This window comes from Trachinotus anak, unplaced genomic scaffold, assembly GCF_046630095.1.
Source record: "Trachinotus anak isolate AG129_WGS33_773 ecotype Australia unplaced genomic scaffold, CSIRO_AGI_Tana_v1 ptg000025l, whole genome shotgun sequence".
Classification (NCBI taxonomy): domain Eukaryota; kingdom Metazoa; phylum Chordata; class Actinopteri; order Carangiformes; family Carangidae; genus Trachinotus; species Trachinotus anak.
In genome coordinates this window covers 3,797,996-3,810,454 of record NW_027273876.1, presented here as the reverse complement: position 1 = coordinate 3,810,454, position 12,459 = coordinate 3,797,996, and the positions used below count along the sequence as shown (strand labels likewise).

At 41.6% G+C, this 12,459-nt stretch overlaps 1 protein-coding gene across 2 annotated transcripts in view; it reads right to left on the bottom strand.

The window, feature by feature from the left end:
* The window catches only part of thrab (thyroid hormone receptor alpha b), a 192,113-nt gene that overhangs the window by 14,886 nt on the left and 164,768 nt on the right, over positions 1-12,459 (bottom strand). For both annotated transcript variants that reach the window (XM_071462649.1, XM_071462650.1), the window contains 4 exons: positions 11,939-12,086; positions 11,374-11,579; positions 3,716-3,862; positions 247-505 (listed from right to left, as the gene is read on the bottom strand). In XM_071462649.1, coding sequence (XP_071318750.1) covers positions 247-505; positions 3,716-3,862; positions 11,374-11,579; positions 11,939-12,086 — 760 coding nt within the window. The remainder of the gene's footprint in view (positions 1-246; positions 506-3,715; positions 3,863-11,373; positions 11,580-11,938; positions 12,087-12,459) is intronic.

Genomic DNA, 12,459 nt, shown 5'->3' with positions numbered 1-12,459 from the left:
TTAATTACATTTTGATTCACAATGTGCTACATTATATACTGTTTATAGCAGCAGGATGGCCGGGAAATAATATGGACTGTCATGGGGTTGTGTCTCTAAGGGCACAGAAGACTGAAATTTACATGAACTATGAATTAAGCTCAAACTGCTGGACCAGCAGCGTTAGAAGCACCGTCACGCTGGAGACTGAGGTTTTTAGAAAAGAAGCTGAACAACTGAGTCACAAGTTCTTAAATCGATAACAACCTGAGCTCATGAGCAGCACGGCCTGCAGCAGCGCCACCTCCGTGTCGTCCAGGTTGAACTGTGCCAGGCTCTTGCCCAGATCAAAGATGGCGTCCGACACCACCCCCAGCCCGCCGTTCTTCAGCTGCTCACGCTTCACAGCCATCTCCCCGCTCAGCGTAAGCGTCTCGCTGTCGGGGTCGTAGCGCATGGCGGCTCGCAGTGACATGATCTCCATGCAGCAGCCCTTCAACAGGATGATCTGGTCTTCACAAGGCAGCTGGTGAACAAAGGTTTTTTTCATGTTTAATGGGCAGTTACTGAACAACCTCTATGCAATTAGCACATTGTTCATAACTCAACATACTGAGATTTTAAATGATCTTAATTATGGCTGATAATTTCACTAAAATCTAAATTTTTCCCACAGTCACAGAAAATGTAATTACCATTTTCTCTCTCATTTACTGTTGTGGAATACCAGGATAGAAAAGAGATGACAGGGAAAAAAGTATAGAAAACATGAGAGAGAGTAATGGAGGATCAATTTTAATTCTTATTCTGCTTAGTGAATCTGTTTCTTATTGCATCTTCTTCCTCTGACTTCCTCTGACTCTTGTCTTATTTATTTAACTTTAATAATGCCTTTACATCAAAACCAAAGCATAAAGTTGTGAAAAACAACGTGTATAAAGGAGTACTTTGGGATAAATGGACACTAAAATATGTTGAAAGCAACAAAAAAACCCCCCACCCAATTCCAGCAGCTTTAAACAATAATTTATAAGAATGATGAGATGTTTTCAGGCTCTTCTCGAAACATGGAGAGGAGAAAATCTTTATCTTCCCAGAAGGCTGAATGTTTTCTGACAAACTGTTTATTACATTCCGGTACTTTTACAGAAAAAAATGTAATGTCCCACACAAACATAATTACTTTCCAAAGAAAACACACCACAGCACTGCTCCAATGAGAAAAACAGACACCACCCATAAGTTGACTTTAGCTGAGATGGATGTGTAGCATTACATTAGCTGCAACTGAAACATTATGGTCACACCTGGGGACATAAAACTGGTGCATTCAGTACTATACTGCAGGACGTGCATGTGCACTGATGCATGTAGATGAAGAGAAGTGGGACCAACATTCTCCACCAAAAAGTCATTTTCAGGAACTTATATAAGGATTTAGGTCAAGGATTAAATTCCCAGTTATTACATATTTGGTGGAAGCTCTTGACACCCAACATTACAGGATAATACCAGTGTGCTACAACCTGACTGCTCCTGTACATCTTAGCTGCATTGCTGTATTCCATGGGCAGTAGGGACATGTCCTCACCAATATTTGAGTGAACTGTTTGGGGTCATATTAGGTCATTCCGATGTGCCCTCCCAAAGGCTACGTCTCCAAGACAACCGATTTAGGCATGCTAGCATTTGATTGGCTGAAAGGTCAGAGACTACCTGGAGGCTCACATCATGTACAAATATCGCACTTAATGCCAGACACAGAGGAGGCGAGAGCGGATCAGTGTGTGGTCAGTTATCAGTGTCGGTCTGTACCTCAACATGGGCGAAGGTTTATTATCTCATATGACTCTGTCCTGTGTTGTCGGAACTTCAGCACATATAGCACTAGATGACTTTGTAGAAATCATGCCACCAAAAAACCATCGTCAGGAGCTTTTTCACCTCCTGGCAACCACGTTAATTTAAGATAAAAACCTGCTAGCTACCTAAACGTCACCAGCCTTACATTATTAGATTGTTAGTACTGACGCGTCACTGGATCAGGAGCATTTTGCCGGTGTAGCAGGTCAGGGTGGAGCTGGTTATAAATGTGAAATCAATGGGGAAAAGGGGAACCACAACACTGGTAGGACAACTGAACATAAACATGTTGGTGCTGGATGGAAAATTTCTCTCTTTTCTGTTAATAAAAAAAAGTCTTTGGCCAGTTACTGTGCATTTTAAAGTAAATACAGATCAAATATTTTAATAAACCATTAGGTTGACAGCATGAAGAAATCCTCTTTGTTTTGCAGGGGTGGAGGGGTTGTTGTGTCCCTATCAATGCTGTCACCAGACCTACACTCTTGCCGTATTCCCATAAATTAAACCATTAACTTGGTGAGAGCACCCAGGCTGGAACAAACCAGAATCGTTCTCAATCGTCAGAAAAAGAAGAAGACAAGTGAACAAGGAAAGGAGAGATGTTGTGAGGAGGGAAGGATGGGAAGGGGTGAACACAGATTGTGACTAATACGCCTTGATGTACATGGATATTAGAATCTGTGTTGAAACCCATTTGATTAAATCTGCAGACTCTGGCGTGCTGAATTAAATCTCACCTTAACGTAAGCTTGTTTCTTATTTCACTGCCCTTGACTGCTGAGTAGACTAATTGGCATCCATTGGCTTGATTTGTCTTGTAAATGTGTACCTGGGGGGCATGCTTAAAGTAAATGCTTATAATGCAATTACTGCTGCATCAGTTTTTAGCAGTGCAATAGATTCATTTTTAGCAGCTCAGTGAGTGCTGGCTTTCTGTCGGTGCACAATTATCAGTAATTCACCGCAGTGGCATGAACGGATCTCATATAGGCTAAACAGGTTCCCTCGCTCCACCTCTTTCATCAGATTGGAAAGGCGTCTTTCATAAAGTAATTTATTATATTGTGAATAAAAGATAACCTATTAAAAACGATGACTGATTATATGTTTCCGTGTCTGGGATACTAAAAAGCTCCATCCTTATCTGCTACTGTTTCATTTCTCCGTGTCTATAATTAATAGAATATCCTGCAGCAATATGAGGAATTTATTCTAGTTTACATAATGATTTGAAAAGAAGTATCCATCATAATAGTAAGATTTGTGTCATAATAGAACAATAGGAATTAATTTTACTTTAAAATGTGCTGATTGAAAAAGCGAAGACCTCTATTTTCTGTGATGAATGCTCTCAAACACAGCGATGAATTACAGCTATAACTTTCCCTCTGCTGTAATTCATTACACAGCAGACTCCCACTCACACACACACACACACACACACACTGCAGCTGTGCCACTACACAATAAAGGCTACCCTGATAATTGTCCAATCACACAAGGTCTCATTACAGGCAGCAGACATAAGAGGGATGATTACTTGCTTCCAATTAAAGCCAGGAAAACAGGAGCACAAGTGTATCTGTGATTGTCATCACAACCAGGACATTCGACATAAAGCATCTGTGTTTTTTCTACAGTCTGCTATTAAGTTGTAAGTACTGGTCATAACTCACATACTGGATGTTGTTGTGGTCTTTCTCAAACAGCAGAACGACTAACTCTACCAGACAAACTGACCTCCTAAATCACACATTTCCTCAATGAATCCTGGCTGCGTCTGCTGTGTTTTACAGTTGTTTGTCTCTGTCAGACTCCCCCACACTCACCCTCTGCTGCTGGGCGCCATTAAGCACCACTAACCACTCACCTCAGAGAACATGGGCAGTTTTTTGGCAAAGTCGACGACACGGGTGATGGCAGGAGTGATGATCTTGGTGAACTCGCTGAAGGCCTCCAGGTCCACCTTGTCTCCGTCCGACGTGGGGGCAACTGGGGACTGGCCAATTTTGTCTGGCTGCACGGGGGAAAATCAACAAAGGGGGCTGATTAGAGCACAGGTGAAATTAGAGTGAGCATGAGCAAAGGAGAGCGGGAAAAAGTTGATCTGAATGAGTGTTTCACAATTTTATTATTGTCAACGAGTTAAAAAAAACCCCAGCATATTAAATTAAATGTGTATCAAAGCCTGATATTTCTTATTTCTCAGTATAGAGCTCCACTGTTGTCCAAAAACTATTAAAAAACATATCACTGAGCCACACTGTTGCCATGAACATCAGCACTGTACTGTCAAACACACATACAGCATCCTGCTGCCACAAATACTCAAAAGAGCATCGAATGTGTATCAATCCACGGATAAAAATAGTCCCCAACAAATGCACCAGTTTCTCCTCTTTGAGTAACATTAGCTAAAAGCTACAGTGCCCAGATGTTTCAGGAAATGATCAAGCCTGTTTTTAAGTCTTCAGCAGGAACATACAGGCTTGAGGCAGAATGACGCAGACAGAGTATGGAAGTCGGAAAGTATTCCGATGGGCTAACACGCCGTTGGTTTTGTTTTTTTCATGGCATTTACTGACAATAAGGAAGATACTAAATATTTCCAGCCTTGTTTAAATGGTGCATAAACCACAATGGAGGAGGAGAGGGGAGCATGTTTAAGCTGGGGGGAATGAAGAAAAGTACAAAGTGAACTAGGATACAACAATAGAGTACATTAGTACAAGGTATGGTTGAGAGTATGGGTGTGTCCTTGGAACTAAAAAGCACAAGAGAATAAGATTAAAGAAGAACTGTGTGGGGAGTGGAGTGAGGGCTGTAGTGAAATATAGTAGAGGAAACAACAGCTTTAAATAAGTTTATACTCTTCCTGCCCCCGTTTACAGAGTGCTCACTTGCCTCAGGAGAGAAATTAAGGCCAATTTATCAGATAGGGGCAGCAGATTATGCTGTGTGAAAGGAATGGGACATGTCACCAGACAGATAGCGCTTATGTTGGGGAGGTCTGCAGTGGGGAGCTACAAATCAGTAATACATATGTTTACAGAGCTGTGTGAATCCAGGCGGTGACGATGAAAAATATTGTTTCACGCTCCGCTGAATAAAGCGCGTGTCAAGGCTGGAGTCATTTATTCAGGCAGGGCTTCAACAATAAATGGAATGAGATAAAAGCAAAGGAATAATCACCTCACTCGAGGAACCATCAATCATAACCCAACAGGAAAAGGATTGTGTAAATCAGGGCAAATTTAGCCAGTTCTCGCTCAGCAATTATGGAAAAACTGTAATAACAACTCTGAAACTCTTGTCTTGTGAGAGCCAAAACAAAGCATTGGTTTCACCGGTGGAGGTCAGTGGCATTTTTCATTTCAGTGATGAGAGAATAGCTCTCCGGAGAGAGACACAGAGAGAGCAGCTGAGGTCCAGGGCTCACAAGTGCAGAAGCTTAGAAACAAACCACAAGACAAAGACAGTGCAGGGTCAGCTGTGTGTCATGGGTCACAACTGGCACAAGCGACAGAAATAAACATGGAGCCTTAAACGCATTTTCTCACGCAGCTCCGTTGGCATCCAGCCATTAAGACAGTTTTGGTTTTGTTTGCCCAGGTTTTGAGATATAAGATTTCCACCTCAGCCGCAGAGCGGTGGAGGTGCTGACAGAGGTGAAAAAATGGCAACTGCAACCTCTGTTTCCAGTTACTATGAATAATCCACAGATCTGGCAACACATGCAGGGATCTCACAGACAGATACTGCAGAACCTGGACAAATGAAACCAAAACTTTCTGTGCAGCTACCATGAAAATTACATGAGAAATATTTCTGCAATTTTGTTGAAGCGAGCCTTTAACTGCAAGATAACAAACTACATAATGCACACAGTTACAAAAATGTGTGGGACTGTGCCGTACATGGGGATTAATTCATGTTTCTGAATGGTCTCCACATCTTGAGCTTGTGCTTAAAAGCTCATATGCAATGTTTTATAGACTAATGTGATTTTCCTGGAACTGTTCCTGTTTGTGTTTTAACTGCATGGCCATCTGGGTAGTATCTTGAGAAACACTCAGCTATACCCACAAAGAAGGCGAGGGATTATGCTGGCACATACAGACAAAACAAACAGCTTGGGAACTGTCCCAAAAGAAGCACAAAATATCTGGACTTTGACATCAGCCATATTATGCTTGGGGAATTGGCAATCTCTCCAGTGAAGGGAGGAAAGGGAAAAAACGTTTTACTGCAGTCCCATCATTCATGTGATGAGCTTCAACTGTTTACCTTTTATCAGGTGGATTAGTATTAGCTGGACAAGAGAAATGAGGTCCATATATGTTTTAATCAGGCTGCACTGTCTGGTCTGGGTCGTGCTTCATCTGATGAAGATACATTATAAATGAATAAAGGTAATTGCATGATACGTTTTGTTTCGACACTACTTTTATCAGAAAATATCACAGAGCAGCAGCAGTCTGAGTCTATTACATCAAAATGTGAGGAAAGCAATATTTTTACTGGTATAAACCTTACACTGATATTAGAGTGGAGTTGTTGATCAATACCAATAAATCAATAGTGACTTTGCTAAGCCCTGAGATTTCTATTTCTAAATTTTTGTGTAAAAAATCCTCATGTTAGACTCTGATGTTCAGGACTTTATTCCTACTGTTTTTAAGTATAATTGGTCATTTTTTAATAAGAATTTCATTTTCAGTGGACAGAAACCCATCATTCCTTAAGAGCTTTTATTGTGAAACATCTGCAGGCAAAGTGTATGTACGACAAAGAAAAGTGGATACACACACACACTTATAGTGACAACAATTATACTTAGATAATTCTTCAGTGAGTAATCCAGAACAACAAAGTGTTGAAAGTGTGATTGTGATTATAACATTATTATGTAGTTGAATTTATTAAATTAAAGCAGCAGAAATACATTGTGCTCAACTGGAATTCATCCACTCCAGCCTCAGCCTTTATTCCTTTATGTTGACCACACCTCCAGACATTATTGGCAGCTTTTATTTGACTCCACACTTTCATTCGAGGAAATACGGTTCTTATATTTAGATAGAAATGGTTCATTTAATCATAAGTGTGCAGGTCATCTTTCCCTGCAGGTCCTTTAAAGGCCTGAAGAAGAGTATTTGTTATTGTTCAGGGTTAGCTTGGGGGAGAGTAGAGACAGGTACACTATTGCACCAGTGTGATGGCGGGAACTTTCCTGATTAGGTCAAGCAGCTCAGTAATTCTGTGTTTTCCTAGCAACTGCTATGGTGATGTCTCAGCAATATTTCAGAACGAAACCAACCAGACAAACCTGTGTGTAACTGTTGACCAATCAGCAACACTGCCTCCATCCAGGAAGAGCATGGAGCGAGAGGGTTAAAAGAACATGTTGCAGAAGCGATTCCTGTCCTGCAGACCCTTCATGTGTCAGATTTGTACTTTCTACTCTGTTATTTGAAGAACAAAATTGTGTGAGTCAGGATTAAATTTCCCGTCCTCCTGTGAGTTTGACTTGGTTCCTATGAACCCTGAAGTGAATGATCGATAAAATCTGTTGGAGAATAGAAGAAGAGAGAAGAAAATCTACAACAATCACCTCATGAGAGCAGATCTGCAGGTATGTAGTTCAAAATATGATGTTTTTGAACGTCTGAATGTCTGCGTTCAACCAAAACCATATGTTCTCCATCCACCGAGTCACAGTTGTTTCTGTCTCTGATTGTTATGTTTCAGTATAATAGCTGAGCAGAACATTTTAAGGCAGCCAGTTGAGCTGTCCTCTTTGGTTAGTTTTGCTGAGACCAACAGCAAACGACTGTGGATAAAGTTAATAAATTCACAACCTATTGAAAATGGGGAATTTGGGTGATTTGAAAGGTTGCCAGTCGGGTTTATGCTTCACGTGGCCCCGAAAACTAAATCAAATTCTTGGAGTGTTAAGTGTGCCTAGATCTTTACTAGCAAGATAGTAGGGACTGAAGGACAGTTGCAGAGCATACTGCATGCTTGTCTCTCATAGGAAAGAAGAGCCTGAATACTTACACAAGAGTAAATTCAATACATATGCACATGAAAAAAATGATTCTTTTTGCATCTGAAGAGCCTCTTTTCCATTTTTTTTATTGTCAGTGTGCAGAAATTTTTTTTCCCCCCTATGAGCTGAGATTGTTGATCTTGGCTACACACATGACACGTCATCCTTCTTGGATTCAAGCCCTGACTGAATTGTTTGTACCTGATACATTTTCCTACAAACACATATAACTACATCATTTTTCAAACTGACACATGCACACACACAATAACCCTATGTATTTAATGTGCATCTGGAATCTTGCTGGTCACTTCTATATTGATCACATACACTATCATACCCATCTATTTTGAAGTTTAGAGGCTGTTGCTGCAAAAAATTCACTAAGAATTTCAATGTATTTTTAATACAGTAAGCCACCAAATATTTAGCACTATTTCTAAACTGACATGTGGATGTGCATGTACACACACAGCTGTATGAACTGAATCTACTCTCCTAAAAGATGTTTCCAGATGCCAGACCACAGAATGTGGGAGAGAGAGAAGACTCTACCTCAGACCAGTGTCTGTGTTTGCACATCTAAAAGCTTAGCTGCATTCAGCCAAACTATACAACGGGCAGGATGCATGAGCGAAGCGGGTTTCAATATGGTGCAGTTTGTGTGAAAAACCTTAAACACTGGACTGTTTAGTACCAACAGGCCATGATTTCAGAGGCAATATGATTCTTAGATCATATTCTGAATAGGTGCATTTCTTCATGTGCAGTTAACAGTTTAAACTGGACACTTCCAGGAAGTAAAAGTATGTAAACAATGTAAAATCTGATAATTACTTTACTCAAATGTGCCCAGATCTGACAGTGAACCATAGAGATAAAGTGTTATAATGGCAGATATCTGCAATCCTGAAAAGTCTATGATAACAATAATCTCATGATGTATTCTAGTTTGCACGGACACAAGTTCTTTGCATCCTTCAACATGTGAATTCACACCTCAGACAATGTTATGGGCTGTTGTTAAATCTGCTCCTGCCCAGTAAAGATGTGGTGCACCTTGTGTTCGACAGATGAAATCACAGATGCATTTTTATCTATGTGCAGGTGAAGATGTTTGTGTCCTGAAAAACGTTCTCAACCTAGATGTTTAATCAGGGCTGCTTCCTTCTTCTGAACGACCGCAGCAGCTTCGGCTTCATCATTCAACGCAGTCATCCTTGAGTGGGTAGTCATCGTTTGTGAGCTAAAGTACAGTGCATGAGATGCAGTGTCACTGCTGTCGTTTCGTGGCAGCGATCCCCCATGGGGCTGAATTGGCTCATCCTGGTTGGCTTAGCATGTAAATTTAGATATTCAGGGTTCAGTGGCTACAGCCTCCAGAGCCCCATTAGAGGGTGAAGACTGTATGAAATAGAACCGTTTATCCTTTTAGATGAACCGAGCTCAGGGCTAAAATATACAGTATTTCACAGCAGCGTGGCTTATTTTGTGAGCCCTGCTCAGCAGAGAGGCTTCCTGCAACTTTATAGGGTTTATAAAAATGTGTTTCCTAACTTAAATTGTGATACTAACCATAACCTGCTCTCTTTAGGTTTTATCCTAAACATAATTCCTGATTCATGAAGAAGTGGGGACCTCACTTCACCAAAAAAAACAAAAAACAAACACAAAATAAAAACTGGGTTTCAAATGTTTCTTTTCTCTTTAAGGAAATTCTCACACATCCTCATCTGTGCTTGAAGCTTTACTCCTCCTCACCTACGTAATCCCCATGTGGCCTGCTTCCCATCACTCGTACTTGTTGCCTAGCAACTCCCTCCATAATACTTGCCACCACACCACAAGTGTGTGTCAACCTCTCTCCAGATGAACGCCGCTCATTTCTCTCATCTAACCCCCATCTACATCTACACCTCAGGTTCCTGGTGTCATTTTTTTTTTAATAAGGTTTTTTGATTTGGCTTTGGGCTCTGGTCCAGAGCTGCTGTGAAACTGTTTATGATCGTTTCAAATTCTGTCAGCACCTCAGATAATCCTGGGCCAAAACATGAGGTCAGTGTGTGTCTGTGTTCATGTGTGACAGGGTAAGACTGATACTGGGCAAGGACGCCCTGACAGGGCCGTCCAGGATAAATCTGAGCGCCAAAGCAGCCAGAAGACAGTTTGAGAGAGAGAGAAACTCTCGCCTGCCAACATCCCTGCCAACTCCAGGATGAGCACTCACGACTGAGGATTTGCCTTGGCTGAGATAACAGGGAGCTCTCAGAAAACAGACGGGCAAAATAGAGAGGGGAAAGTAAGGGTAGACCCTGAGGGACAGCGAGAGAGGAAACAAAGACACGAAGACGGGAAAGAGATTAAAGCGAAAAGGGGAGAGTCAAGGTGTCAATAAAAACTATGAAGGGAATTAGGTCTGGTTAAGAGCCCAGAAGGATTAGGATGAATACCCCCCCCCCCCCGAATGCCAGAGAGAAGTGAGGAATAAAGACAGAGGCAGAGAGAGACAGACACACAGGGAACACAGAGCGATAAAGTCATAAAGAGCTAGTGTGACAGTCTGAGAAGAGACTCAGCTCACCCAGATAAAATGAAACCCTCTCATTTCTGACACATGCCCGCATGTTTGTGTGAGAACATAATCCACATTTTCCTGTTGTTAGGTTCTGAGAGCAGAAAACTCGATGCACAAACACCGAAGTGGCAGTTTACAGTGTGAAATTACCCCTGTGGCAGTTGTTTATCGAGCGTTTTATAAATTGAACTTGCCTCCTGAAACGGGTCAATAAACTTCTGAACGTCTGTGTTATTTTGTTTATTGCTTTTGCATAGTGTCCTTTATCAAGAATATAGAGGATTATTCTGGTTTGTTACACTTATTTCTGTTGATTTGTCCAGCGGATATTAAACACTCGAATCACCAGGTGAATTGCTGTAATCAGGGAGCACTTGACTTTGTGAAAAAAAAAAAAAAAGTCCAATTAACGATGACGAGGTTTTAAACAAACCCCTAAATTAGCCAAAGTTATTTGGAAGAGAAAACAGGTTTCACCTCAAATAAAGTGGTTTACAGTATCTGACTAAACTGTTGGCTTGTTTACAACTTGTCTCATCATCTGACGGCTCCTTTCTTCTCCTGCCAGACTTCTGTTGCAGTGATGCTGCTGCTGCTGCTACTGTCTGTCTGTCTGTCTGTCTGTCTGTCTGTCTGTCTGTCTGTCTGTCTGTCTGTCTGTCTGTCTGTCTCCAGATCTCAGCAATTACTTCAGTGAGTGCAGTTTTACCACAACCGACAGAAATGATAAGAAAAATCAGACCCAGGTTGTGATGAACTTGATTTATCCCTTATAAACTGCATAGCTCTGGCTATAATGGTGACATGGTGCCATATTTATTTCAATGCTGCAGCATTGTTTCCTGTATTTATCTGTCAACTCTTTGAGAGAATCAGGATCTCTCAAAGAGGGTCTATTTACCAGGAATTTGCGCTTCTGTTTCCACTGTGCGCCCTGAGCGTTGGTGTGTCGATGAGCCTCCGTCACCAGGCGGATCAGCTCCCACTCGGCCACAGTGGGCTCTGGACGGTTCTGGAGGGTTTTCACCATTTCCTCCTTCTTGCGTCGCTCTCTGTTCTCCTCAATCAGGCGCCGTTTAGCCACCCGCTTTGAGTCATCCAGCACCACTGGGAGGAGAGGGAGGAAGGCAGAGAAGGAATAAAAAGAGCCACAGATAGAGAGAGTGTCAAGGAAAAGTAAGCAAAAAAAAAGAAGAGGTATGCAACTAGTTTGCTTGTTCCTAAAGTTTGCATATTGTCTTAAGTTGCAGCTTCTTTACGATCCCTCTATAGATAGTCACCACATCTTTTCCCTCCCCTGAATCACTACTTGCAATATGTGTAATTTTAAATACAGAGCAGCATAAAGCAAGACTTCAAATCACAGCTATGTCTGACGGTGCATTCATGTGCATTCACTTTTATCTCTCTTTTTGTGGGTTAGCTCATTTGCATGTGTATATTAAGTGCAGAGGTGCAACACTCACAGTCCATGGCCATGCCCACTGCAATGCACTTCTTGAAGCGGCAGAGCTGACACTGGTTGCGGGTGATCTTGTCGATGATGCAGCAGCAATCGTACTTGCAGGAGTAGGATGGGTGGAGGTTCTTTTGAATGGTCCTGCGGAAAAAACCCTGCAGGAGGACAGCGAGGGAGAGATGGATGAGCGGATGTTACAGGCAGAGAGAGACAATGAGAGGCATTTGAAGGTAAAAGGAGAAGAATATTGAGGGTTTATGAAGGGTTAAAGGGCAAGGTGAGCAAAGCCGGAGGGTGATTATGAGTTGAAGAGATTAGCAAAGTATCAGGGAAGGAGACGTTTGAATGGCAGACAGGCAGGGAGACATTTTAACTACCGTTACCGCTTATTCTCCAGGTGATAAAACTAATTAGGAAAAAATTATCTTTAATCTAGAATTTAATCTAATTTGTGTCTGATTTGCTTCCAAATCTGAGGCAATTTGTATAAAATCAGAGTATTATAATGGGCTGGGAGGAAATAGTGTG